Source organism: Mesocricetus auratus, unplaced genomic scaffold (assembly GCF_017639785.1).
Source record: "Mesocricetus auratus isolate SY011 unplaced genomic scaffold, BCM_Maur_2.0 Super-Scaffold_100008, whole genome shotgun sequence".
NCBI classification, from domain to species: Eukaryota; Metazoa; Chordata; class Mammalia; order Rodentia; family Cricetidae; genus Mesocricetus; species Mesocricetus auratus.
In genome coordinates, this window is record NW_024429192.1 from 86,528,415 (window position 1) to 86,553,201 (window position 24,787).

Sequence of the window (24,787 nt, forward strand, 5' to 3'; positions counted from 1 at the left end):
TTAATAAGCCAAATTTATAATTTGGACATTTCCTATTTTCTTCAAAGATAAATTAAATTTATGTAAAATTATACTTAAATTTTAAATGACAAGACATTTGTATAAGACTATTTTCTCTAAAATTAGTACAGCTTAACTTGCCGGTATTTAGTAGAACTTACAAACAAATTTTGCACAGATTTTAGGACTAATGAAGAGGAAATTCATCAGCTGGATGTGGTGGCTGGTGCCTTTTATCCCAGCACCCAGGAGGCAGAGGCAGGCATGAGACCCTAAACAAACCGTAATTCAGCCAGTGCCTGGTCTTAGATCACCCACATAATACATACCCATTGGTAAAATCCAGTGGTAAATCATGCCTGCTGGGTCCAACTCCACCTCTTCTCTATAAGTGAGTTGTTTGGAATTCTATTGAGTAAGATGGCATGGATACTGACTGCCTGGGCTTAGACTTGACTTCCTGAGTTATTTATTGAAATGAGCCTGTAGCTCTTGCCACAATCTTGCCACAGACTCAAGATCCATCCACCTTGCCTCAAATTCTGGAATTACTGGCACAGCGACCATGGCCTAAGATTATGTTTGGAGGCTGTCCTGAAACTCCTTCTGTAAACCAGGCTGGCCTCGAACTCACAGAGATCCGCCTGCCTCTGCCTCTGCCTCTGCCTCTGCCTCTGCCTCTGCCTCTGCCTCTGCCTCTGCCTCTGCCTCTGCCTCTGCCTCTGCCTCTGCCTCTGCCTCTGCCTCTGCCTCTGCCTCTGCCTCTGCCTCTGCCTCTGCCTCTGCCTCTGCCTCTGCCTCTGCCTCTGCCTCTGCCTCTGCCTCTGCCTCTGCCTCTGCCTCTGCCTCTGCCTCTGCCTCTGCCTCTGCCTCTGCCTCTGCCTCTGCCTCTGCCTCTGCCTCTGCCTCTGCCTCTGCCTCTGCCTCTGCCTCTGCCTCTGCCTCTGCCTCTGCCTCTGCCTCTGCCTCTGCCTCTGCCTCTGCCTCTGCCTCTGCCTCTGCCTCTGCCTCTGCCTCTGCCTCTGCCTCTGCCTCTGCCTCTGCCTCTGCCTCTGCCTCTGCCTCTGCCTCTGCCTCTGCCTCTGCCTCTGCCTCTGCCTCTGCCTCTGCCTCTGCCTCTGCCTCTGCCTCTGCCTCTGCCTCTGCCTCTGCCTCTGCCTCTGCCTCTGCCTCTGCCTCTGCCTCTGCCTCTGCCTCTGCCTCTGCCTCTGCCTCTGCCTCCCGAGTGCTGGGATTAAAGGTGTGCAACACCAACGCCCGGCTAAGATTGTTTCTTAATTGAAATCTTTATTGCTTGGCAGAAAATGTTTAAAAAGCTCCTGAACTATCCAGAGAACAGTTGTGTCCCTTTGTGGGGCAGTTGGGTTTCTGAAGATTTGTTTCTTTATTGTTCCTTATGATTGTGTTCTGATTATTTGAATTGCAGCTGATTTGACTCAGGTGTTTTCTTATTGTCTGAAAGATTGGAAATGATTCAAAGTGGACTATGGTTTAAAAAATAAGGTTTGCAGACCTTTCTTTTTGTTTGAAACTGACATTGCTGTAGTACAGATTCGGAATTGTTAAATGTGTATGTCTAAGACTTGAGTCATTAGAGAAGTTTTGATGAAACTGACTTTGTGATCCAACTCTTAGTATAAGATATGGCTGTCCCTGGTAGGTAGGGATTGGTACTCATGCTGTCTTTAGATGGCCCAGGGAATATATTCTCCATGCTTTTCCTGAGGTTTATCCTTCCAAAAGAGGTGCACCTCTGTGACTCAGTGCCAATGACTCTTAGCTCCAAGTCTTCTGTTAACTCTAGTTCTAGGTCTGGTGGTTCATTCTGTTTCCTATGGTTGAGACACAGCCTAAACTGGTTCTCACATCTGAGCATCTTCCTTGGCTGACACACCTACATACAGTCAGGGGTAGGAAGAAGCTTGAAAACAAAGTGGGCTCATGAGTTTCTGAGCGGCTGGATGAGACAAGCTGAGGGTATAGAGACTCAGAAGCAGCAAGTAGTGGAGGACACACATTATGTTACTGTTTGTAACTTGTGCCCTTTGTAAAACAGAAACGCTGCCTGGTGACTGCCAGCTGTGGAGGCCGTGACCTTGGGTGTGTTAAAGCACAGGGAATTGGTAGTTGTCATTTAGAACGTCCCTAAGTATGGAAGAAAGACCAAGTCAGGGGTATACTCGATGCTATATTTGTTCAGCACCTGAGGCCCAGGTAAAGGGCTTTGTGAGGTTCCCTTGTGTGGCTGAAACAGAAGGGACCCTATAGAGAACTGAGGTGTACCATCAGCCTCTCTGCAAAGGGCTTGCATAAGCAGCTGCCTGAGAGTTTGTGAATCTGGTCATTCTTTCCCCAGTAATAACGTTTCTGTCCTGTCATGATTTCAAAGCAGCTTCTGCGGCATCTGCTTACATTCAGTTAAAATGTGGTTGTCACTGCAGCCCAGGCTGCAGGTGGAGTTAATTTTGCCTCTTTATTTGGACTCCTTTACCAGCTACTGCCTCAGAAGCCTTAGAAAAAACATGCAATCTGGCAGGTGCTCTTACACGTATTGTATAATTTACTGTTGTTCATATATATATTCATCCTAAAATGTTCATGTGCAGACTCACTGACATTTCTAGATAGACGCATGAGGTTTTAGATAAGTGGCCTCTAGAGATACTTGGAATGGTACCTGTCATATGTGTGAGACCCAGGGAGCTAAATACAAGACTTTAATGGAGAGTCCAAGTCTAAGGCCTGCTTATCCAGCTGTGAGAATCTGTGATCTCTGCGGATCACTGAAAGACATATACTTCATGTCCTAACAGTTGATAGTGTGTGTACTTTATTGGCACATTTTATGGTCAGCGACATCTAGTTGGTAAATTAAGTCAGATATTTAAAATCAGGACAAACCATCTGGTGGTGATGTACACCTTTGCTCCCAGTACTTGGGAGGCAGAAGCAGGTAGATCTCTCTAAATTCGAGGCCAGCCTAGTCTACAGAGAGCCAGGCTATACAAAGAAACCGACTCAGCCTGGTGTTGGTGGTACACGCCTTTAATCCCAGCACTCGGGAGGCAGAGAAAACCCTGTCTCGAACCCCCCCCAAAAAAAACCCCCAAAAAATCCTGACTCAAAAACAACAACAACAAACAAAACAAAGCACCAGGACAAAAATTGTGGTAATATAGGCAGTTTACAGAACTTTCAGGCTTTATACTCTTGGTCACACCTGGTCCAGGCTGCCATTTGAAGATTATTATATTTTAACTTTACTTTTATTGTTCTGCTTATTTGTTTTGCTTTCCTGTTGTCTGTTTCTTTGTTGTGTTTCAAGATAGTTGCATTGTGTAGTCTAGGCTAGACTTGGAACTTGATGAGTTCTCTTGAGTCTTGAGATAATAAGTGAGTGCCAGCATATCAGGCCCTTGCTGGTTGTTGGTTTTGTTTTGTTTTGTTGTTTGTTTGTTTGTTTGTTTTGGAGACAGGGTCTCTTGGCTGGTGAAACAGGGTTTTACTTTGTAGCTCAGGCTGGCCTCAGACTCAGGTTTTTCAGTTTCAAGGATGTACTTACACTCTCACAAGATAATTGATGGGGTAATTTACATATCATTCATTGTCAGTCTGGATAATCTACAGTTTGGACATTGATTCAAATCCATTTTCAGCTGAATAAATTTTGATAAGTTAAGGAAGTTTTGACATCTGTTTAAATATTAAGATTAAATATTAGGGGTACCCACCACTTCTTAAACCCCAGGAGTTTTGTTACCTTTAATTATTTGAGACCCATTTATAGGTTTGTTCCTAGTTTGATGTTGCTATAATAGTAAAATGTATTTTTGAAATGATGAGCATCTTGTAGTTTATAATAAATCTCTTAGTGTGTTTCATTTTTTTCCTCTACTTACATACAAATTAAGTTTTTCATAAGTGTAAATTTGAATTTAGTGGATCTCCTTACTTCCTGAGTTAAGGGAGAAATTGGCCAGCTCAATGTCTGAATATCTTAGGTATAAGATTTTCACTTACTACTTTTTCTACTTCACAGAAGTGATTGATTTGGTCACCTGATACCAGAGAAAACCTAAAGGAGCTGGACTTCGCAGCATAGTGCTTTGAGCTGCTGGTAGAGCAAGTTTTGTTTAGGGTCTTTGTCAGTCTTCCAGCATACTGGCTCCCAGCTGCTGGTGGTACCATTCCAAAGGGTTTAGTGTCACGTGCTTCTTAGAGCCACTTCTCCCTTTCTAAGTAGGCACACATCTGGAGGAGCTAGAGCAGAGTTAGCAAAGCACAGCTAGCCCTGTGTGTGACTGGATGGTCTTCTGAATGGCAGACACATGGCATGAAATTGGTTTGACTTGTGCCTCTTTTCCACAGAGCATCGCCCATATTCATGCTGCACTTCGTGGAAGGCTTACCTCGGAAGGATTTGCAGCACTATGCATTTCATTTCGAAGGTAGTCTTTATCAAGTCACATGTGTAATACAGTACCAAGCAAATAACCATTTTATAACATGGATTATAGATGCTGATGGTAAGTGCTGAAAGGTTTTATGATACTGATTGTGGGAAATAGAGCCTCATGAGTTTGTTTTGTTGTAAAAACAGACTTCACCTGGACTTCTTTTTTTCTATCTTCTTTGTCTTTAATTCCTCTGCCCCTCTTCCTCTTAAAAAAATGCCATGTTTTGGAGTATCCTTGGTAATTTTGTGCCATGTATCTCTAGGTTTACCTATTTACTCTTTGTTGTATTTCTTTTCTTTTTTTTTTTTTTTAAGATTTATGTGTTTTCCCTGCATGTATGTCTATGTGAGGATACTGGATTCCATGGAACTGGAGTTACAGACAGTTTTGAGCTGCCATGCTGGTCCTGGGGGCTGAATCCAGGTCCTCTGGAAGAGCAGTCAGTGCTTAACCACTGAGCCACCTCTCCAGCCCCCTCCTTGTTGTATTTCTCACTTCATGTGTTGTTTTTGTAGACAGTTCCTCAGTATGTTTCCCAACCTGGTCTTTTTCTAACTTACCCATCAACAGAACACTTGTACCCCTGGTGTGTGGAGTATGGTTCGTCCATTGAGTTTTTTGTGTTAGCCATTGTTCTTTTCTTACTGTGTACCTCCCGTGCCAGACTGGAGCATTTGTTAATTCAGCACACCTATACAAGTACACTGTTGCCCAAAGGCTCCTGATCCACACTTGGTGCGTACCATCTGTATGCGTTAGTTAAGTGTGTGACTGCCAATAAGTACCTGCCATTGTAGCACCATACAGAGTAGTTTCTCTACCTCCAGACAAATACACTGTCCTCTACCTCCGCCCTTCCTCAGTTCCAATGCTTTCATCTCAAGTGCTGCAGTACAGCAGTAGGACTCTTTCTACAACGTTAAATGGCTTCAATTTTATACATGGCAGCCTTTTCAAGTGCACTGGTTCTGCCTAGTAATGTGGACTTCGTGTTCTTCCAAGTCTTTTCAAAACTTAACACTGCAGCTCTCAAGCGACATCCCATTGTATCTGAATACTGAAGCTTAGGTACATTCACCACCTAAGAAGACATCTTGGGAGCCAGGGAAATGGCTCATTTAGCAAATTGCTTGCCATGCTACAGGAGTACCTAAGTTTTAGTCCCAAAACCCACATACAAAAGCTGGGTGTGGCGATACACACTTGGAAACCCAGAGCTGGAGAGGCAGATCCCTGCAGCTTGCTGGCTGGCTGGCTAACCTAGCTTCTTAGCAAATGAGAGACCCTTTCTTCAAAATAAAGGTGGACCGTGCCTAAGGAATGTCATCTGAGGTTGTCTTCTGGTCTGTACCCTCCTAAGTACATACAATAATAGTAATAATAATCATAATAATAAAAACCATCTTGATTGTGTTTGCACAAATATGAGTAACTGCTTAAACATCTACAATTACATACAAACTGTGCAGTCTGTTTGTGTAAATACCAAGGAGTTTGGTTGTTAGATCAAATGGCAGTTCTGTTTTGTGAGAAACTTAGGTGCTGTCTTTTACATTCACAACAAGCAGTGAGGAGAATTCCTGTTGTCCCTAGCATTGCTGGCGCTTGGCAGTGGTGAAGACTTTGGCCATTCCAGTAAATGTGTGTCTCCTTATATGTGCATGCATTGTGCCCACATTATACTAATTATGCACAACAGTGGGTTTCTTTGTGACATTTTTGCCTGTATTCAGTGTGCTGGTAGTATTTTAATCTTGTTTTTAATTTTTCTCTTTAAGGGATTTGGAGAAAAAAGTCTATTGGGTCTTAGACCTCTATTTGTTCTTAGTCACTAATTTGATACCTTAGAAATTGTCATCTAAATTAGTCTGAAGCACTGCTGCAGAAAAGACTTTTCTCCTTTTATATCCTCCCTGTTCCCTGTTTCTCAAATTTAGTGGGTTTTTTTTGTTTTTTTTGTTTTTTTTGGTTTTTTGTGGTTTTTCAAGACAAGGTTTCTCTGTGTAGCCATGCTGTTCTGGAACTCAGAGATCCCAAATGCTGGGATTATTTAAGGTGTGTGCCACCACGCCTGGCCCTTCTTGATAGAACCTTTCAGCTGTGTGAAAGTGAGTTTTTTGTGTGGGCTCTTTTGAAGATGTCTCTAAGCATTCTGTCATACTGTAAAAGAGTGCTGTGGGTTGTAACATCTCCACTGCTGCAACTGTGATGTCTAGAGTGACTTCACTACTGTGATCCAAGGGACAGGAAATGTGTTAGCATGCACATGTTATTTCACTACACCATGCTCTCTTAGTTCACCGCATTTGATACCATAGATAGAGTAAGCTGTGTGTTTGCTTTGTCACAATTCCCTTAGTAGTTATCGAGTAGCCATGGCTCATCTAGACTTGTAGTTGTTAGGTTTTCTCAAATTATCATGTGGCATAACTTAAATGTAAGTAAATATGAATGACTCCACCTCCCTTTAACACCCCCCTCACCCTACCCCTGATATCGTTCATCCATTTTCTTTTCTTTCCAGCCATGGTTTCTGTTTGCTTAATTTTTTTATTGTAGCAAAATGGATATAATATAAAAATTTTCCATTTCAATATTTTAAGCTTATAAAGTTCATTGGGGTTAACATATACAGTCCTATAAGTCCATCACCAGCATCCAGGGCAGCAACTCTCATAACTAAAACATGCTGTGTTCACTAGATACCAGCTCACTGTTCTATGTTCCCTGGCTGTTGTAGCCACTGTTCTACCTTGGGTCTCTAAATGTCACTGCTCTGGGCTCCTCGTGCAGGTGGAACCAGAGGATTTGCCTTTTGTTTCTGGCTTATTTCACATTTTCAAGGTTTCTTCATGGTACAGTGTGCCAAGTTTCCTTCCTTCCTCACCCTGAGTAGTGACCCCATTAATGTGTTCGTGAGCACTGATGGGCTGACTCTTAAAGCCTCTGGTGTCACTTCTCTGGGGTGTCTACTCAGAGTGTGTTCCCCAAATGACTAGATTATTTCTGTGCCACTTTATAATCCTACCAGCATCACACAGGGTTCCAGTTTTTCCACAGCCCTGCCAGCATTCATTACTTCCTGTAAAACAAAAACAAAAATGGCTATCTTTCTAAAGTGTCCCCTTTTATCTTCTCCTTTAAGGAGTAGTTTAAACTAATTGCTTCCTTATCTCCTATTCTGTGTGCTAGTGTACTTCATATGTCCTTTTCCCTACCACACCTACCATATCCCTGAAATTGTGCAAATGGAAAGGACTGCCATTGACCAAGCTGCCATATGATGACCTCTGAGCCCATTCCCTGTGGAGCTGCAGGGTTTGATCTGCAGCCTTTTCAGTCCTTAAACTTGTCCTTTGCCATGAACATGGGACACTTTGCTCTTTTCTGTTGGGTATATTAGGCAGTTCTGAAGTTAAAGTGATTCCATTGTGATGTATATTTAATAAAGAATGGAACGTATCCAGCAGATCTCCCTGTATTTTCAGATTTCTGCATTTTATAGCCTGTAACTTCTGTGATCAAATGAAAACTAGCTTCTGACAGAGTAGAGACAAGGAGAAAGAAGGCTTCACGGTGCTCCTTTGGTGGGTGCCGAGTGACAGCAGTAAGGAAGGGAGAATGGTGTTGGGGAAGGTCTCACCTGTGACTTTGTTTCTTATTTCCCAGGCAGTTGGCTGGAGTGTGATGACTTAAAGGGTTCCTGTGCTAAAAGGCACATGACATTCGAAGTGCCAGCATCAGAGATACATATTGTTGTTTGGGAAAGAAAGTCCCAAGTACCAACTGAAGAAGCTGCCTGCCTTCCATGCACAAAGTCGAGTGCACAGCCTGAGTCAGGTGAGGAGCAGCCAGCTTCGCCAACACTGTGTTCTGTGGGTGGGGCTGCCACCTCAGAACCCTCAGTCGCCAGCCCCACATATACGCCAGTCGCTCCTCAGACTCTTCCAGAAGTCCAAGCTGTAGCTCATGGAGATAGTGTACTTTCAGGAGCAAAAGGCTTCGTTGAAGCTGCCTCTGTTTTTCAGGTTGACTTCAAAGATTGCCTATTGGAAGATAAACCTGTGGCAGAAAGTGCGGAACTTGTCAGAGCACTTTCTTTGCGACCAAAAGACTCACTGATGACTTCCTTACTGTCTAACCCATATGAAGGAAAGCTAGTCGCCCCACCAGTTGTGAGCACAGACCCGGAGGCAGTACCGTCACAGGCAGGAGACACTGTAGTTCCTAACCCTGTGACTGATGCCCCTGTTCCTGTTCCTGTTCAGGAGTTGAAGTCCATGGTAGCTGAGAAGGACACTCAGATACAGTTGCTGTCACAACCTGCCAAATCTCAGGCATCTAATTTGAGAAAAAGAGAAACTGCAGCGTCTTCTAAAACGGTAACAACCAGCTCATTACAGACTCAGCCTCGGAAAGACGATCAGAAGAAAGCTTTCGTGGGAAGTTGGGTGAAAGGGCTGTTAAGCAGGGGTGGTGCATTTATGCCACCCTGTGTTTTGGCTCAGAATAGAGCGGTAACTGACCTGCAGCCCTCCGTTAAAGGAGCCAATAATTTTGATGGCTTTAAAACGAAGAATACAAACAGGAAGGCCAAGAGGATGTCTAGGAAGGCTTCTAAGCATGTGGATGAGCTGCCTGCAGGCAGCAGCTCTCCACCTTCAGGCAGCACAGCTGCTCTGCCCCATTCTGGTGGGAACGCCCCTTTAGCCTTGTTGAAGGGGCAAGAAAGCTCACGTGCAGCTCCCCTCAGCAGCAATTCCCATAGCAGTGAAAGTGCTGTCTCTCCAGCAAGCTGTGGAGATGCAGCTGAAGATCAGGTTCATAAGCTTCGGCTTAAGCTTCTTAAAAAACTAAAAGCAAAAAAGAAGAAACTAGCTGCTCTCATGTCTTCCCCGAACCGTGGCACCTCCGTAAGTGACCATTCAGAGCCTGTGTCCAGTTGTGGATCTCCAAATGACTCTGAGTCCATAGAAGATCTGTTGAATGAGCTACAGTATCAAATTGATCTTGCAGACAACAAATCAGGGTGCACCACTGCTCCTGGTGGCACCTCATGTAACAGCCAGAGTCACGAAGAGATTTTAGCAGAATTGCTTTCGCCTCCAGCTCTGTCAGAGCCCTCAGCAAGTGTGGAGTCTGAGTTGAGGTACTTGGAGGTGGGGGACAGCACACCAGCACCTACTGATTTCAGTGCTGTTTCCCAGAACAGCTCTCTGGGACAGGACCATAACTATTGCGGCCCCAAGAAAAACCAGTGTGAAGCTGAGCTACAGTCAGTCACGGACAGTGCCTGCATAAGAGCCTTGAACTTGGGGAGCCCCATGAAGACTGATATTTTTGATGATTTTTTTCCTACTTCAGCACTGAATTCTTTAACAAATGACACATTAGATATACCTCATTTTGATGAATATCTGTTTGAGAATTGCTGAGTATTGTTAACGTTTTAGTTTAACACTGATCACTGCTGCAAGAGAATGTGACTTGTGGGTAGCGCCGGCTGAAATGCACACCCTTGTGTTCTAGCCATGAGGAAGCTGTAAGCTACTGAGGTCTCCTCTGGGTCTACCTGTGAAGCATGGGACCTACTGTAAATTAAAACCCTCAGCCTTGTTTTTGTCACTGTCACTTTGTGATTATAGGGTAGTAGGTTGTATACTTGGCTCCATTAAATTTCCTGATTTTAAGATTTATGTTGGGGCCTGGGGAGATGCCTCAGGTGATAAAGTACTTGCTCTGTAGGCATGACGGCCCAGGTTCAGTTCTAGAACCACTGTGAAAGGCCAGACATGGCAATCAATGCACAACTGGAGTCCCAGGTCCCAGGACCCAGGAGCTTGCTGGCCAGCCAGTTAAGCCAAATTGATGAGCTCCAGTTGCAGTGGAGACCCCATCTCTAGGAATGAGATGGGCACTGACATTGACCTCTGGCCTCTAAACCATGCACGCGTATCCACACAAACATTTACCACAAATAAAGTACCTTTTGAAAACTGTTTAGTTCAGGAAAGCCCTAGTTTATACAAACGATTTGTGGAATGCAGCATGTGAATGCCTTGGCTTCTGATCAACCCAAGCCTGATGCTTCTGTCCTCTCTTCACTAAGGATGATAAGAAGCCCCATCATTAGAACTTGGAGTAATGTGAAGTGAGCAGTGTGTGATGGGTTACAGGAAGTGGTAGTCTATGATGCGCTTAATGTTTATGTTGTCTTAAATACCGTCTTTCTTCCCAACACAGTTTCTACACATACTAGGGTACCTGCTAATCTTGCTGCTTTTAAGAGTAGTCATGCTTACAAGCCAAATTCTATTATATGTGAAGTGATAATTTAAAATTCAGCCAGCCCATGAGTGAGGTGACGGTCAGTGTTTACAGATAAGCAGAATGTGGCTGGTAAATTAGATGGATGAGTTAGAAGTATTGAACTAGTCATCCCCTGGCTCCAGAGTAAGTTGGTTGTTCAAAAGCTACTCTAGCTGGATGGTGATGGCACACACAGCACTTGGAAGGCAGAGGCAGGTGTTCGATGCCAGCCTAGTCTATACAGAGAAACCCTGTTTCAAGAAAACAAAAAGCAAAAGCATCTCTAGTGATTTGAGTTATACTTGAGTTTTGGGTGGCTGGTGATTGGTGGTAAAAACTTGACCAAGGGACTTTGTATTTATTAATTTGTCTCTCATATGTATTCCTAAGTCTTTTTTTCTCTGATTGTATAAATAATGCATGTTCTAAGGAAAGTGTTCTATGTTTTTTTGTTTTGTGTTAAAGCAAGTGTACACCTGTAGGGTCACCCTGTGTGTGGGTCCCCAGCTGACTTTTGACTCTTGCTGTATCACTCTCCCCTTTCTTCAGAGGCAAGGTCTCTCACTGAGCCTGCTACTACTTCCCGGTTCTGATTGACTGACTGTGTGTGTGCGTGTGTGTGTGTGTGCGTGCGTGTGTGTGTGTGTGTGTGTGTGCGCGCGTGCGTGCGTGCGTGCGTGCGTGCGTGTGTGTGTGTGTGTGTGAGCACACGCTCCCCAGAACTTGTTTGCTTTTTGAAATAGCATCTCATATAGCCCAGGTTGTCCTTGTAGCCAAAACTGACCTGGAACTACTATTCCTCTGACCCTTCTACATTCTAAGTTCAGGGTTATCTACTGGGGCCACCATGGCTGGCTCAGTAACTTGAATAACTGCCTAATTACATTGTGTTCCTAACTATTGTACTAATCAGAATAGTCTTGATTTTTGTACTTTTGCTCCAGTTAATAATGCTGCCACAGTTATCCTTGGCAGATGTTGTAGAAATCCAAGTATTATTTGAGGGGAACTGTAAGAAGGTTGGTGTTTTGTGGTCAAAGGGTACACATGTTGAAAGGTATGCTGATAGCTAGCACCATCAGCTTCTCATTCTTGCCAGCACTAGGTAGTCTTGGGGTCATCAGAGGGAGCCCCCTTGGTTTTGTTTACCTTTCTATGATTGCTACGGGATTGAGCATTTGCTCTGTCATGTGGTCAGTTGAGTTTCTGTGTAGGGTTGCTTGCTCAGCCCTGGCTTGTTTGTTCCCACTCACAGCTTTTACCGGTAAGTACCAAGCACTTGCATGATATGAGGTGGTGAAATGAAAGCCTTGGGCTTCACGAGGAACTTCCACACAAGGTCAGTGGTCAGTGGTGTGGGAAATACGTTCCGTTGATTAGTGATAGTTTCGGTAGTCAAGATCCGTCAACTCATTACAAAGATAACTTATTCATCACTGCTTTAGAGCAAGTTCACAACTGTGTTCTTGCGCCTTATTCATTCTCAGTATTGATTCTGTGTTTGCTAACATGGCCAGCCGGCCTGGTATTGGTGGCGCGCACTCCTTTAATCCCAGCATTCGGGAGGCAGAGGCAGGCGAATCTCTGTGAGTTCGAGGCCAGCCTGGTCTACAGGGTGAGTTCCAGGACAGCCTCCAAAACAATACAGAGAAACCCTGTCTTGGGGAAAAAAAACCAAAACAAAACATGGCCAGCAGTACTCCAACTTAGTCTGGAACAAAACTTCTGGGACACCAGTTTTTGTTTTTTTTGTTGTTGTTGTTTTGTTTTGTTTGTTTTGTTTTGTCTGTTTCTTTGTGTAACAGCCCTCCCTATCCTGGAACTAGCTCTGTAGACCAGGCTGGCCTGGAACTCAGAGAGAGCCACTTGTCTCTTGCCTCGAGTGCTGGGATCAAAGGCATGCGCCACCATTGTCAGGTGGGACACTTTATTTTTTTATGTAAGGCACCTTATATTGGCCTTTGCTTAGCTCAGCTCTGTGCTTGGCCAAAACACCAAATGTTGCCATGATAGAAACAAAACCCTTGGTTACAGTGTGAAGTTGAAGTGGGCTTCCGGAGACTTGATTTCTGACCTCCACAGGGAATGTGGATCTGGGGCACATGACCATGAAAAGCAAGTAATGATTTCTAAGGCTACCCTTCCGGGCTCATGCTTCCCAGCACTTGGTCCCCAGCTGATGGTAGCATCAGGGAAGTTATGAGACTTCAGGAGGTAAAAGCCTTGGGCTTTTTAAAGCCCAACAACCTTCCAGCCCACTCTGCTTCCTAACGATCAGTGTGACCACCTCCTCATGCCCCTGCTCCCATGCTTGCTGCTGAGTTAGGCTGTATACCCTCCCACTGGGAGCCAAATCTGTCTTTAATTGCTCTTTGTCAGGTGTTTGTGGCCATGTGCACACAGTTACCTCTAACTCCAGCTTCGAGGGAGCCAATATCCTCTCCTGGCCTCCGTGTGCACTACACTCACTTGTACATACCCATCTGTCCACCCGTAGGAGGCATGGAGGTCCTTGTGCTCACAGATAAGCACTAGGGAAACCAGGATTGTTAAACATGTCTCCTCAAAGGGAAAGATGTATAACCTGTTTTTCCACTGCTGTCTATGGCCAGGCCACACCTGGCTTCCCCCAGACCCTTGTCTTCACCCTGCTTGTCTAGCCAAACTACAGCACTGTTCTTTCCAGACCCTTCTCACAGCATTGTGGACCTTGGGTCTGCTTCCTTAATCTGTAGACCTATCTTTATGGAGGACATCACTTGTACTCTACAAGAGTTTGATGTTGTCATGTCTTAAGCTTTGTTGTGCACATGGGATTGAGTTCACTATCACTAGGAAACGTTTCCCAAATTGTGCTGTGCGTAAATACGCCTAAAGTAAGCTACCCAACGTCAGGCCAATACTGGCTACTGTTGGAGCGGATTTCCTTCGTGCCTCCCCTGGACCAACACTGTGGGGTTTGCGGAGATCCCCAACACCTACCCCACACCAAAAGAGCAGGACAAACAAACCCTAACCAAACAGTGGAAACTGACTCAATTCCAATGAGGGATGTCATTGAAGGAAGCCAGAAAGCAAGGAATGCAAATCAGTATCTGCTGATGTAAATCTCCACAGAAGTCACTCTGAAAGGGTCGCTGTTAAAGCCCTTCTGATCCAGTCACTCCATAGTGTAACAAGGACACATTGTGTTAAACCCTCAAGAGAGCTCTTATTGTCTCAAGTCTTTTATTAACAGCTTTAGTTTAAAAAAAAAAACCAAACTGGCTTTTTATTCAGATTTTTGTTACCTTAGGAACCTTCATATTATTTTCCAAACCTAAAGGAAAATCCAGGACACTGAGTCCCCCTGGGGAGGGAGATGCCCCTCCCCCAGGACCTCCTTACCTTCCTGCTGAGAGTCAGGGAAATTGCAAAGCAGCTGATAAAACTTTTCCCAGATATCTCAGAGTGTTAAGGACCACACTGACTTCGAGCTTTGGACTGGAATGTTTACAGCCTTGGCTTCACTATGGTGCCTGCTCTCCTCTCAGTCCTGAGTCTAGTAATACACCCCATAAAACTGCTTTGCAGTCTCTTTTTTAATCTTAATCGTGACACATTGCTATAAATACACAATCTGAGTTATGTAGCAGCCACAGGATCATACACAGCCGTAAAGTGATGTTGGATTTTAGGGCAGCTTTCTGGAGTCCATCCCACGTCTTAAGGGGCATGAGCTACCCTGTCTTGACTGTCTAAATCCGTAATAAACTCATCCGACGTTCTTTTCTGCTGTGTAGTCAGGGATTCAGTTTTCCATGAATGAGAGCCCTCTTGGGTGAAGCTGTAGCCATGGAGGCATTGAACACTTGAATTTGACATGCCTATGGCCTTTGTTAGAACCCTGAATACAAACTAAATAAAAGCCAAGACTCAAGCTTTGGAGGCTAAAAAGTATGTTTGGGAAGGTTGTGGTTCTCTTGGATGGTAGAACAAAATTCCGTCACAAATGTGTTTGGGGAAAGTCCTTAGCTTCCCATTTGGAATTTTCTCAGAGCTCCACAAAGCTTGACTTTAATAAAGCTTAACTTTTTTTTTTTTTTAAGATGGGGTTTCTCTGTGTAACTTTGGAGCCATCCTGGCACTTGCTCTGTAGACCAAGCTGACCTGGAACTCTCAAAGATCTGCCTGCCTCAGCCTCCCGAGTGCTGGGATTAAAGGCGTGCACCATCACTGCCTAGCAGTTAAATTTAAGAGGAAAATTAATTTTAAAAGGGAGCAGGACCGGGACGTATAGCTCAGTTGGTAGAATGGTTGCCTGGTGTGCATAAAGTCCCGGCTTCAATCCTAGCTGGACATGGCTTGGGCAACAGGAGACACTCTTAGAAGAACAAACAATAAAGCGAGACTTTGAGAAACCCACACGAGTGCTCTCAGTGTTTTTTTTTCCCAGCTGTCTCTTACTCTCAGCCCTTGTGTTTAAAATGTCTTTCAAAAAAGACGTCCTGGAAGTAGGTTTTGAGTTCTAGTAGAACTTCATGACAAACTTAGTGGTACACATTTGTAACCTCAGCACTCAGGAAGTAGAGGCAGAAGGCTCAAGATCATTAATTACATAGTGAGTTCAAATTTAGCCTAGCCTTTTAAATTTCTCTGTGTAGTCCTAGCTGTCCTGGAACTTGCTCTGTAGACCAAGCTGGCCTCAAACTCACAGAGACCCACCTGCCTCTGCTCCCCGAGTGCTGGGATTAAAGGTGTGTACCAAAATGCTCCTGTTTGATCTTGGAGATTTGTTTTACATGCATCAGGAAGACACAGCTCCTGTCATGTTGACTGCCTCAACAGCCTGAATTGTGGGCCTCATGCACACCACCAATCACATGCAGTTTTGTCTCTCTCCATTACTTCTGTACTGATCGTGTGCCATGCATGTCCTCAGTGACTTCATATTCTAGGGCTAGCCAGCTTGCTGGTTTCCTGGTGGTACTGCCATTCATTCAAGATGGCTCAGCTGTTCAAGTGAGGCAAATAGGGTCAAGGTGGGAAGGTCACATCAGGGAAAGGATCCTGGGGACTGGGAGGCAGCAGGACCCTGGAACCTATAGTCAGTGCATGTAACAAGCAAATTGTGTGGAGGAACACAGGCTAAAGCTGTGTGCTCCCCTCAGGTGTTGGAACGGAGCCAATGAGATCATCACAATGAAAGGTAGGCCCCACACTATGGGGCTTGGAGCCTCTGGTAACCATGTTCAGTTTCAAGATGGAAACTCTGCCTTCTCAGCCCTCCTAATGCTAGGAATAACAGATATGGTGTGAGAGAAGATTTACAGTGAAAGCTGGGCTGTGGTGGCTCATGGCTATGATCCAGGCAGAACTCTGTGAGTTCGAGACCAGAGCAAGTTCCAAGACAGCCTGGGCTACACAGAGAAACCCTGTCTCCGAAAAACCAAAAAGCAAAGAAACAAAAAGATTTATAGTGTAAACATGATCATTTGATCCAACTCACTTTAATTCTGTTGCTTTTACTATAAAGCATATGGTAGTGGGTACTATGGAATCTTCATACCTTGTAGCTTGGGGACGTCAAAAAGTCTTCAACCTAAGAGCATTTTGGGAAATTCTGTTACTCTGCATAGCAGCCTAACCGCCTTTAGTATTTTTTTCCCCAAGACAGGGTTTCTCTGTGTAGTCTTGGCAGCCCTGGAACTCCCAGAGATCTACCGGTCTCTTGCCTCCAGAGAGCTGGGATTAAAGGCATGTGCCTCTACTGCCCAGGTCCTTTAGGGTTTTTAAGTCAACAGTTATTTGGTGGAAGCATCTGCTAAGAGACACCTCAGGGACTCAGGTAACTGTTCCTTTTAGACCAGTGCTTCTCATCCTTCTCAATGCTGAGACTCTTTAATACAGTTCCTCATGCTGTGGTGACCCCTAACCAGAAAAGCATTTCGCTGCTGTTTCATAACTTTAATTTTGCTACTGTTATGATTTGTAATATAAACATATGGCATACAACTTCTAGAGGGGCAGGGACCTATAGGTTGAGAACCATGGCTCTAGACACTAGATCTCTTAAATCTGTGAAAATGTACACGCCAGAGACAAAGCCCTTACTTCCCTACCTCAGTCTTGAAAGAAGAGTGTTAGTATAGTAGCTAATTTCTTGTCTTTATGGAAAGTCTTCAGTGAAAAACCACAAAGTTTTCTCTGTGAAACAAACAGTGAAAACGTGCCATTGGGAACAGCCCTGGATGTCCTGGAACTTGCTCTCGAACACGCAGAGATCCGTCTGCCTCTGCCTCCCGAGTGTTGGGATTAAAGGTGTGTGCCACCACGACTGTCTCTGTTTTAAAACTTTTTAACACTTAGCCTATACAGTTTCTGTTAAAGTTAAATTTGAGGGAATAATTCTGCCAGTAGTCCAAGGTTAAACATAATGTATTTTCCTGTATTCAAATTCATTGTCCAAAAGTTGGCTGCTGCTTGGCCAAATTCGGCATGACTTGCTCTCCCAGACTTTGCACACAAAGTAATTTCTTGCTCCTCCGTTTGAAAATAGATGCGACTCTACAGAGAAAACTGCATTTGCTATTTATTTATTTTTCTGAGCCACATGGGGTGGTACTACATGTTCACTATTGCAGGGTGGTCTGAAACGCTGGTTTCCAGGGCAAACGCAGCAGTTTGTGAGCAGATGTGGACCAAGCTCCAGAATCACACTTGCATACTCTTTTGAAAAAGGGTGGAAACAGGACTGCAGCGGCATGAGCCTTACGCAGGTAGTAGAAGAGCAGTTGCCTTTATTATGCCAGAACAGTGAAATCATTTCTAAAAATGTTTTAGAAAAGAGCTGCCGTCCCTGGGTGGGCTCGAACCACCAACCTTTCGGTTAACAGCCGAACGCGCTAACCGATTGCGCCACAGAGACACAGCTGCTTAAGAGGCCGTGTGCTGTGTACACATTTCCGTGGCCGGCCTGGGCGTAGCCGCCCTGGACTCCCGGGAGGCGCCGGGCCTGCAGAGCCCTGCGGGCTGAGGCTGCGCGAAGGCGGGGAGAGGCGGAGCCGCGGTGCAAAGCCTCCTGAGAGCAGGGCGGCTCCGGCTTAGGCTTCCAGCCTGCGCCAGGGCTGCGAACTCTATAGCCCTGTCCTTGTTCAAGGTTGTCATTGCCCCTGCCTTTTGAGTGTTCTCATCACATCACCTCCACTTTCAAAACAAACAAACAAACAAACAAACAAACAAACATTTAACGAGGCTGATAAATTGGATCTGTGTGCAGGCCATAGGTATTTTTCACTTTATACCTTTAAAAAGTAAGTTTTTGTTGATTTTATGTTTTTGTCACCTACTGAGAAAAAATTCTCAATCCTTTAGGGGACTAGAGCCTCCTTTGAGGCTTGTGTGGCTTAGGGATCAGCAGAAACAGATTTATGGCAATTAAAATGCTGCGTTAAATAACCACTGATGACTAGGCCTTCCCCTGGCTTCTGAATTTAACCCAGGACATCGACTGCCTTGGGAGGGTTAGGGTAGGAAATGTAATAATTCTCCGGATAGGCCCGCCACAGCCCTTGTCAGATCTCTTTCTCACCCATCACCCCACAGACGGGACACACTGCTTGGCACTTTCCACTTACCTACGGCTCTTCTTTTCGTATCATTTGAACTATATTTTACAGATTTATTTTAATTATGTATCTGGGTGATGTGTACGCGAGTACGAGAGAATGAAGAGGGCATCAGATTCCCCTGGAACTGTAGTTACTGGCGTTGGGAACCGGTCAACGTGGGTGATGGGAACTGAACTCCTGTTCCCTGCAAGAGTAGAGTCCTTAGCCATTTTAAAGCATGCATTGCAATGGCATTAAATACTCACTTCCATTAAATACTCACATCCGTTCCCCTTTCTTTTTCCAGTAAGTCTCGTTCTGTCTCCTGTCTTTATTACTTGAACTATTCTTAAGTGCCTCACCTAGATGGAATTATCCAGTCTTTGCGCGTTTTTGACCGGCTAGTCTCAGTGTGGTGTCCTCACGACTTAACCACGCAGGGGCACTAACTGCGATTTCCTCTCCTCGCCTGAATGCTGTCCCCTGTACGTCTGCACCACACTTGGTTGATCGTGCAGCTCTCCATGCTGGCTTCTAGGAGCTCGGTTGTACTAACATCTGTTTGAGTCCCTGCTTTTGGTTTTGGGGGACATACCCAGAAGTGGAATCCCTGGGTTTTACCAAGAACTCACAAGCATCCAATTTCTCCGCGTTTTAAAAACTGGTTAACTATCCTAATGGATGTATTTTACGTGCCCCTACTATTAGCAACATGTCTTTTCTGGACGCTTCTTTTATGTGCTTCCATTCAGTGAGAGACAGCTCTGCTTCGGCGAGGAGGTAACTGGACTACTGGGGCTTAGCACATGATATAAAGAGGAGAGCAGGAGTGGAGAGATGGCTCAGTGGTTAGGAACACTGGTTACTCTTCCAGAAGACTGGGGTGCAGTTCCCAGCACCTACACAGCAACTCACTACCACCTGTTAACTCCAGTTTCAGGGGATCTGATGCCCTCTTCTGGCGTCTGTGAGCACTGCATACACCCGGTGCACAGTCATACATAAACTAAAAAAAGTGGGGAGGGGAGGACTTTGCCAGACTGGGCCTGTGCGTACAAAGGGGAGATGAGATGTCTCAGTCTTTGCCAAAATAGCCAGGTTTATGTGTGTTGGGTGATGTTTGGAGCCAATTGTCTGTATTTAGATGCTTCTGAAATATGCATGTAGGTGGAACTTGTGATTGGTGCGTGCGTGTGTGTGTGTGTGTGTGTGTGTGTGTGTGTGTGTGTGTAATAGAACCAATAGTCTCTACCTTGGAAATATTGAAATAGTGTTTTCCTACGTGTAGATTTTAAAGTTACCTTAAAATTATGCCAATTTAATGAAAATTTTGTCTATCCCTTCTCCTAATCCCCCTTCTTTCCATCCCTGGTCCAAGGTTGAGCTAGAAAAATGGGGAAGCTAAGAAGTAAACAAAAGGCAGAATTCCTAATGTAGATTGCACTTGTATTTCTAATGTTTAAAAGGGAGGCTGTCTGCTGCTGTTTCAAAAGGGGCTGGCAAGAGAGCTCCATCTGTAAAATGCTTGCCCGAGTACACCTGAGGACCTGGGTTTGATCCCCAGAACCCAGATAGTAAATAAGTTATAGATAAATGAGTATCCAAGCATGGTGGCATGTGCTTGTGATCCTAGTGTTTCTAGACGGGTGGGTCTCTGGGGCTCCCTAGGCAGCCAGCCTCACCCATTCATGAAGATGGTGTAAGTATCACATTCCCCTCACAGTGTAAGGGAGTTTTCTCATGTGAGATACAGATCAGTGGTCAGTTTGCCGTTGGCCTTATCCTGTACCTGGTGGGTAATAAGATAAGGGGACAAAGACAGACACGTTTTATAGATTTTTGACAGGGGAAGGGAGAAGCTTTTGGTGGATTGCACGAGATATAGATAAAGGGCAGGAAAGCCTCTACCTCTTATTCCCACAAGGGTCTCTATTTTAGCATTGGTTTCCTCCCACCATGCTGTGTAAGCAGACTGCTTCTCCCAGAACCACTCCAACATGGCATTTTATCATTTTTATTGATTTTTCTTAATTTAATACACCCATAAGTGTATCTTCCATTTGAAACAAAAAAGACAATTGCATTTCTTTAATTGCTTTGGGGGCAGTGTTACTGCTGATTTACTCTCTCAATAAACATACAGTCCTACAGTGAACGCATTTTACGTGTATAATCAACCAACGTTTTTTAACAAAAGGAACCACTGCGGGCTGGAAAGATGGCTGGAGTTCTGACTGCTGGTGACTTCAAAACAAGGTCTTGGGATGAGGAGCAGAGGTTTAGGGGACACTGTGGCTGGGGTCAGGGGCAGAGCCACTGTTCAGCCCTGGGTCATTAAGGCAGAGCTGTCTGCTCTTTTTTTATCTTAATTATTTGTTTACTTTTATTGTATGTGTATGGGTGTTTTGCCTGTATGTGTGTCTGTGTACCACAAGGCCATAAGGCCATTAGGAGTCACCAGGGGCATGAACTGAACCCGGGTACTCTGCAAGAGCAACGGATGCTCTTGACTGTGGAACAGCTCTTCAGGGGGTATCTTCTAAAGGTCTGGTTTGACAGGCGTTGCAGCTCGATAGTAGAACAGCTCTTGCATAGCATAGGCAAGCTGATAGGTTTGATTTCCAGCACCACAAACAAACAATAGAGGTCCGTTTCTCGGGCAGTGGTTCTACAGAAACCCCAAGAACATGCTTCCCTGTAGGATCATTTATTCTCTTTCCCAAATGCAGCTTGTAGACATGCACACAGGAGCCTGCAGGGGTCAGAAGAGGGCATTGGCTCCCCTGGAACTGGAGTTACATATGTGAGCAGCCATGTGGGTGCTGGGAATTGAACTTGGGTCTTGTGCAAGAGCAGAATACCCCTGTGGCTTGCTTTTTACTTTTTAAACTGCATGTGGGGTAGGATTAGTGTCTGTAGGATCTTGCTCCTTGTTTTTCAAGACCTCTCAGGGCTACCTTGCAGGGTAGATGTCTGCTACATCTGTATGCGAACATTCTGGAGAAGGCAATATTAGCCTGGGTGGACACCTAACATTTCAGAGGCACAGGGTCAGTGACCTGGCTGAGGCACCACCCTTAGGAGGACAGGGTCACCAGAGATGGGTGGGATAATTATTCCTTTAGTGGGTAATAGGTTTCTCTGCTGACGCAATAAGCCAGATCAAGCCAAATAAAAAAGGTATATTTGGGCAAAGCACTCCCAGGTGACCTTCCAGCCCCCAGGGATGAAGTGGGGGAAGAGGGCGGGGGAGAAATCACATGACTGGTCTACAGGAGAGGGCTTCAGCACCCTGTAGGCATGGAGCAACGATGCATCCTCCACTAGCTGGGTTGGGGCCCAATTTTAAGCTTTGAGTGGGGACTTGAGGAGCTGGCGCCTCAGAGAAGGAGCTGCCTCAGGACTCGACTCTTGGCCATCTTTCTGAGAGGGTGGGGTTTAGAGAGGGAGGAGTGGGGCTGAGCTGGACATTCCAGCTGAACACTGGGATGCTGTACTTTTCCTGTCCCTAACACACACACACACACACACACACACACACACACACACACACACACACACACGCACGCACGCACGCACGCACGCACGCGCGCACTGCCTTCCTTATGAGTGGGACCCACCCTGAGGTTTAGCTGGGTCTGCCCATCTTGAGTCAGAAAGGTGGAACCTCGTCTCTTTCCTCTTGTGTCTCTTGGAGATGTTGGGCAGGAACTAAGTACCCTTTTCCGGTACTTTGTGCTGCTTCACTCTTTCTCTAAAGGCCCCGCCCCACCCATTGAGACTTTCTTTTCTGTTTGTTAGATGATGCCAACAGTACCTAACTCACTAGAAAGACCCTGAAGATAATATATGCAAAATACTTGCAACAGGGTTGGCACGTCATAAATACCTAGAGAATACTAGGAACTTATTACTAATAATCTGATATATATTTCTCAAGCAGGAGGTAAACACATGGGTGTCCTTTTGATTAGGTTTTCAAAGGCACATAGATCTTACACATCCTTTTTATGCATGTGTTGTATATTACCGTGCATGAAAATACATTAAAAATAAATGAGTATGCATGAGGATATTTCAGGAATCTGAAACAGAAATAAAGTAAACACCCCATCCTATTATTGAACCCCTGGGGCAGACAATGGGACTGCATCCGTGTCTTGAGTCGTGGCTCAAAATTAATATTATTAATATTAATATTAATAGGCTAGTGTTGATGGCATGTGGACTATAGAGCATGTTTTCGTGTCTCTTCTTCCTGGTGCTGGGGGCTGAACACAGGGCCTGGGATATGCTAAGCAAATGCTGTACAGTTAAGGTATGTCCCTGTCCTGTAGTTGGTTGTTCTTTTGTTTCTTTCTCTTTACTCTTTGGCTCTCTTTACTCTTTGTTCTCTCCTTGGGTAACTTCTGTATACCTTACTTTCTCTCTTACCCCTTGGCTAGCTGGCTGGCTGGGTGGCTGGCCTCTGACGTCATCCTCTTCTTGGTCTCTTGCTCCTTCTCCCTCTTCTCCCAGATTTCTCCTTCTATTTATCCTCTCTGCCTGCCAGTCCCGCCTATCCTTGCTCCTGCCTCACTATTGGCCGTTCAGTTCTTTGTTAGACCATCAGGTGTTTTAGACAGACAAAGAATCACAGCTTCACAGGGTTAAACAAATGCAGCACAAACAAAAGCAACATATCTTTACCTCGCTAAACAAATGTTCCATAGAATAAACACATTTAACATACCTGAAAATAATAGTCTGCAGCACAGTCCTGTCCTGCAATGTTCCTGAGGCTGACCTGGAAGTTTCTGTGTAGCTCGGGTTACCCTCAAACTCATAATCTTCCCGCTCCTGCCCCAGGGTGCTAGAATCACAGGACTATGCTATCACCCCTGGTTTTCCATTCTTCTTAGGTCCTCAGGTTGTAGATTCAATAGAGTCACAAGGACTGACCCACCCGAGTGCCTGTGCTCTGTAGATGAGCGCCCAGCCCAGGAGGAAGGTCAGCGATGGGGCACTTTCAGAGGGAACCGATTCATTTTTGCGTCAACTCATATGCCACGGACCCCTCCCCTAGCAAATGCTGAAGCACTGTCCTTTTTAGTTCCCTTATTGTATTCTTTTAATTTCCCTACATGGAAAGAGGGTGATGTGGGTAAAGCTGTTTAATTTCGGGGGTCAGGAGATAGTGCCCAAATCTTGTTGGGCAGGATGAATGAACCTTAGCGCACTTCTCTAGTGTCCTTTGCGGTGTTACTGCTGCCGTCGCGCACTGTTGCAGCGGAGGGAAGGACCAGAAGAAGCCGCCTTCACGTCATTGCTGGAGTCTGTGCCGTTATCCTGGCTCTCTCCACAAGCCGCTGCCACCCAGAATGCATTTGAGAACCTGTTCATGGCCTTCATCTCGCTGCAAGTGCTTGTTCATCTTCAAATCCCTGGTGACTGACTGACTGCGGAGGAAAGGATGCCCTTGCACTTCTAGGATCAGGTCATAGAAGATGTAGCCACTTCCTTCCTGTCCTTGCGGGGAGCCAGCTGCCTTGTCATGAGGATGCAGAAGGTCTCTGGAGAAACTCACACGGAGGAGGAAGTAAAGTCTCCCCCCAACTGCCAGCTGCAACTTGCTCTGCACATGAGTGAGCCATCTTAGCTGTGATTCTTTTAGAACAAATCAAGGTTTTAGAAAGCTATGGCCACAGCCAACATCTTGACCAAACCCCACAGAGACCCTGACTGAGCCAGAAAGTTCAGCTAAGGATATTCCTGGAATTCTGACCACAAGAATAGTGCCATAATGTTTGTTGTTTGTTTTCTTTTTTTTCATATTATCTATCTATCTATCTATCTATCTATCTATCTATCTATCTTGGTCTTCTGAGACAGGGTTTCTCTGTATGTAACTCTGGCTGTCCTTGAACTCACAGAGACCCTCCTGCACCACTACCATCTCTGCTTTTGTTGCTGTTTGTTTTTAATCTTTACTTATTTCTTTGTATGTGTGTGAATAGTGGCCTGCATTTGGGTATGTGCACCACATGTGTGTCTGGTGCCCACAGATGCAGCAGAGAGTTGTGAGCTACCTTTGGGTGCTGGGAACCAAATCCAGGTCCTCTGCAAGATCAAAAGGTGCTCTTAACTGCTGAGCCGTTTCTCTGTTTATTGTTATAGTAAGTCACTAACTTTGGGGGAGGAGGTAATTTGTTACAGACAGAGGTGCTGTGCTCTGTTTTGTGGATAATGTGGCAATGTTTTTCAAAAGATGCAAAAGTCAAGGGCTCCTGTGAATTCTGTGCATGTCTGGGTTGTAAGGAGGAAGGGTTAGCTGCAGGGACATCTAATAGTACAGACAAAGACCATGGAAAGCCTGGTTAGTGAAAACTGTAGGAGATACCTCAGGGATGAGGTCGAGGGCAGAGGAACAGTGAAAGGTGCCTGTTAGGTTTC

General features: G+C 45.1%; 1 protein-coding gene and 1 non-coding gene across 3 annotated transcripts in view; one reads left to right on the forward strand and one right to left on the reverse strand.

Annotated features, from left to right (window-relative positions):
- The window catches only part of Uspl1 (ubiquitin specific peptidase like 1), a 31,503-nt gene extending 20,308 nt beyond the window's left edge, over nucleotides 1-11,195 (forward strand). Inside the window, exons 8-10 of one of the 2 annotated variants that reach the window (XM_040751397.1) lie at nucleotides 4,369-4,526; nucleotides 8,127-8,297; nucleotides 8,726-8,897. In XM_040751397.1, coding sequence (XP_040607331.1) covers nucleotides 4,369-4,526; nucleotides 8,127-8,297; nucleotides 8,726-8,748 — 352 coding nt within the window. In that variant the 3' untranslated portion in view covers nucleotides 8,749-8,897. Of the gene's footprint in view, nucleotides 1-4,368; nucleotides 4,527-8,126 lie in introns of both variants that reach the window. The other variant, XM_040751396.1, reaches the window with a different exon arrangement.
- A 6,404-nt stretch (nucleotides 11,196-17,599) lies between these two features.
- Trnan-guu lies at nucleotides 17,600-17,673 on the reverse strand. The gene has a single exon. It is a non-coding gene; the product is annotated as a tRNA-Asn (tRNA).
- Nucleotides 17,674-24,787: the final 7,114 nt, after the last annotated feature.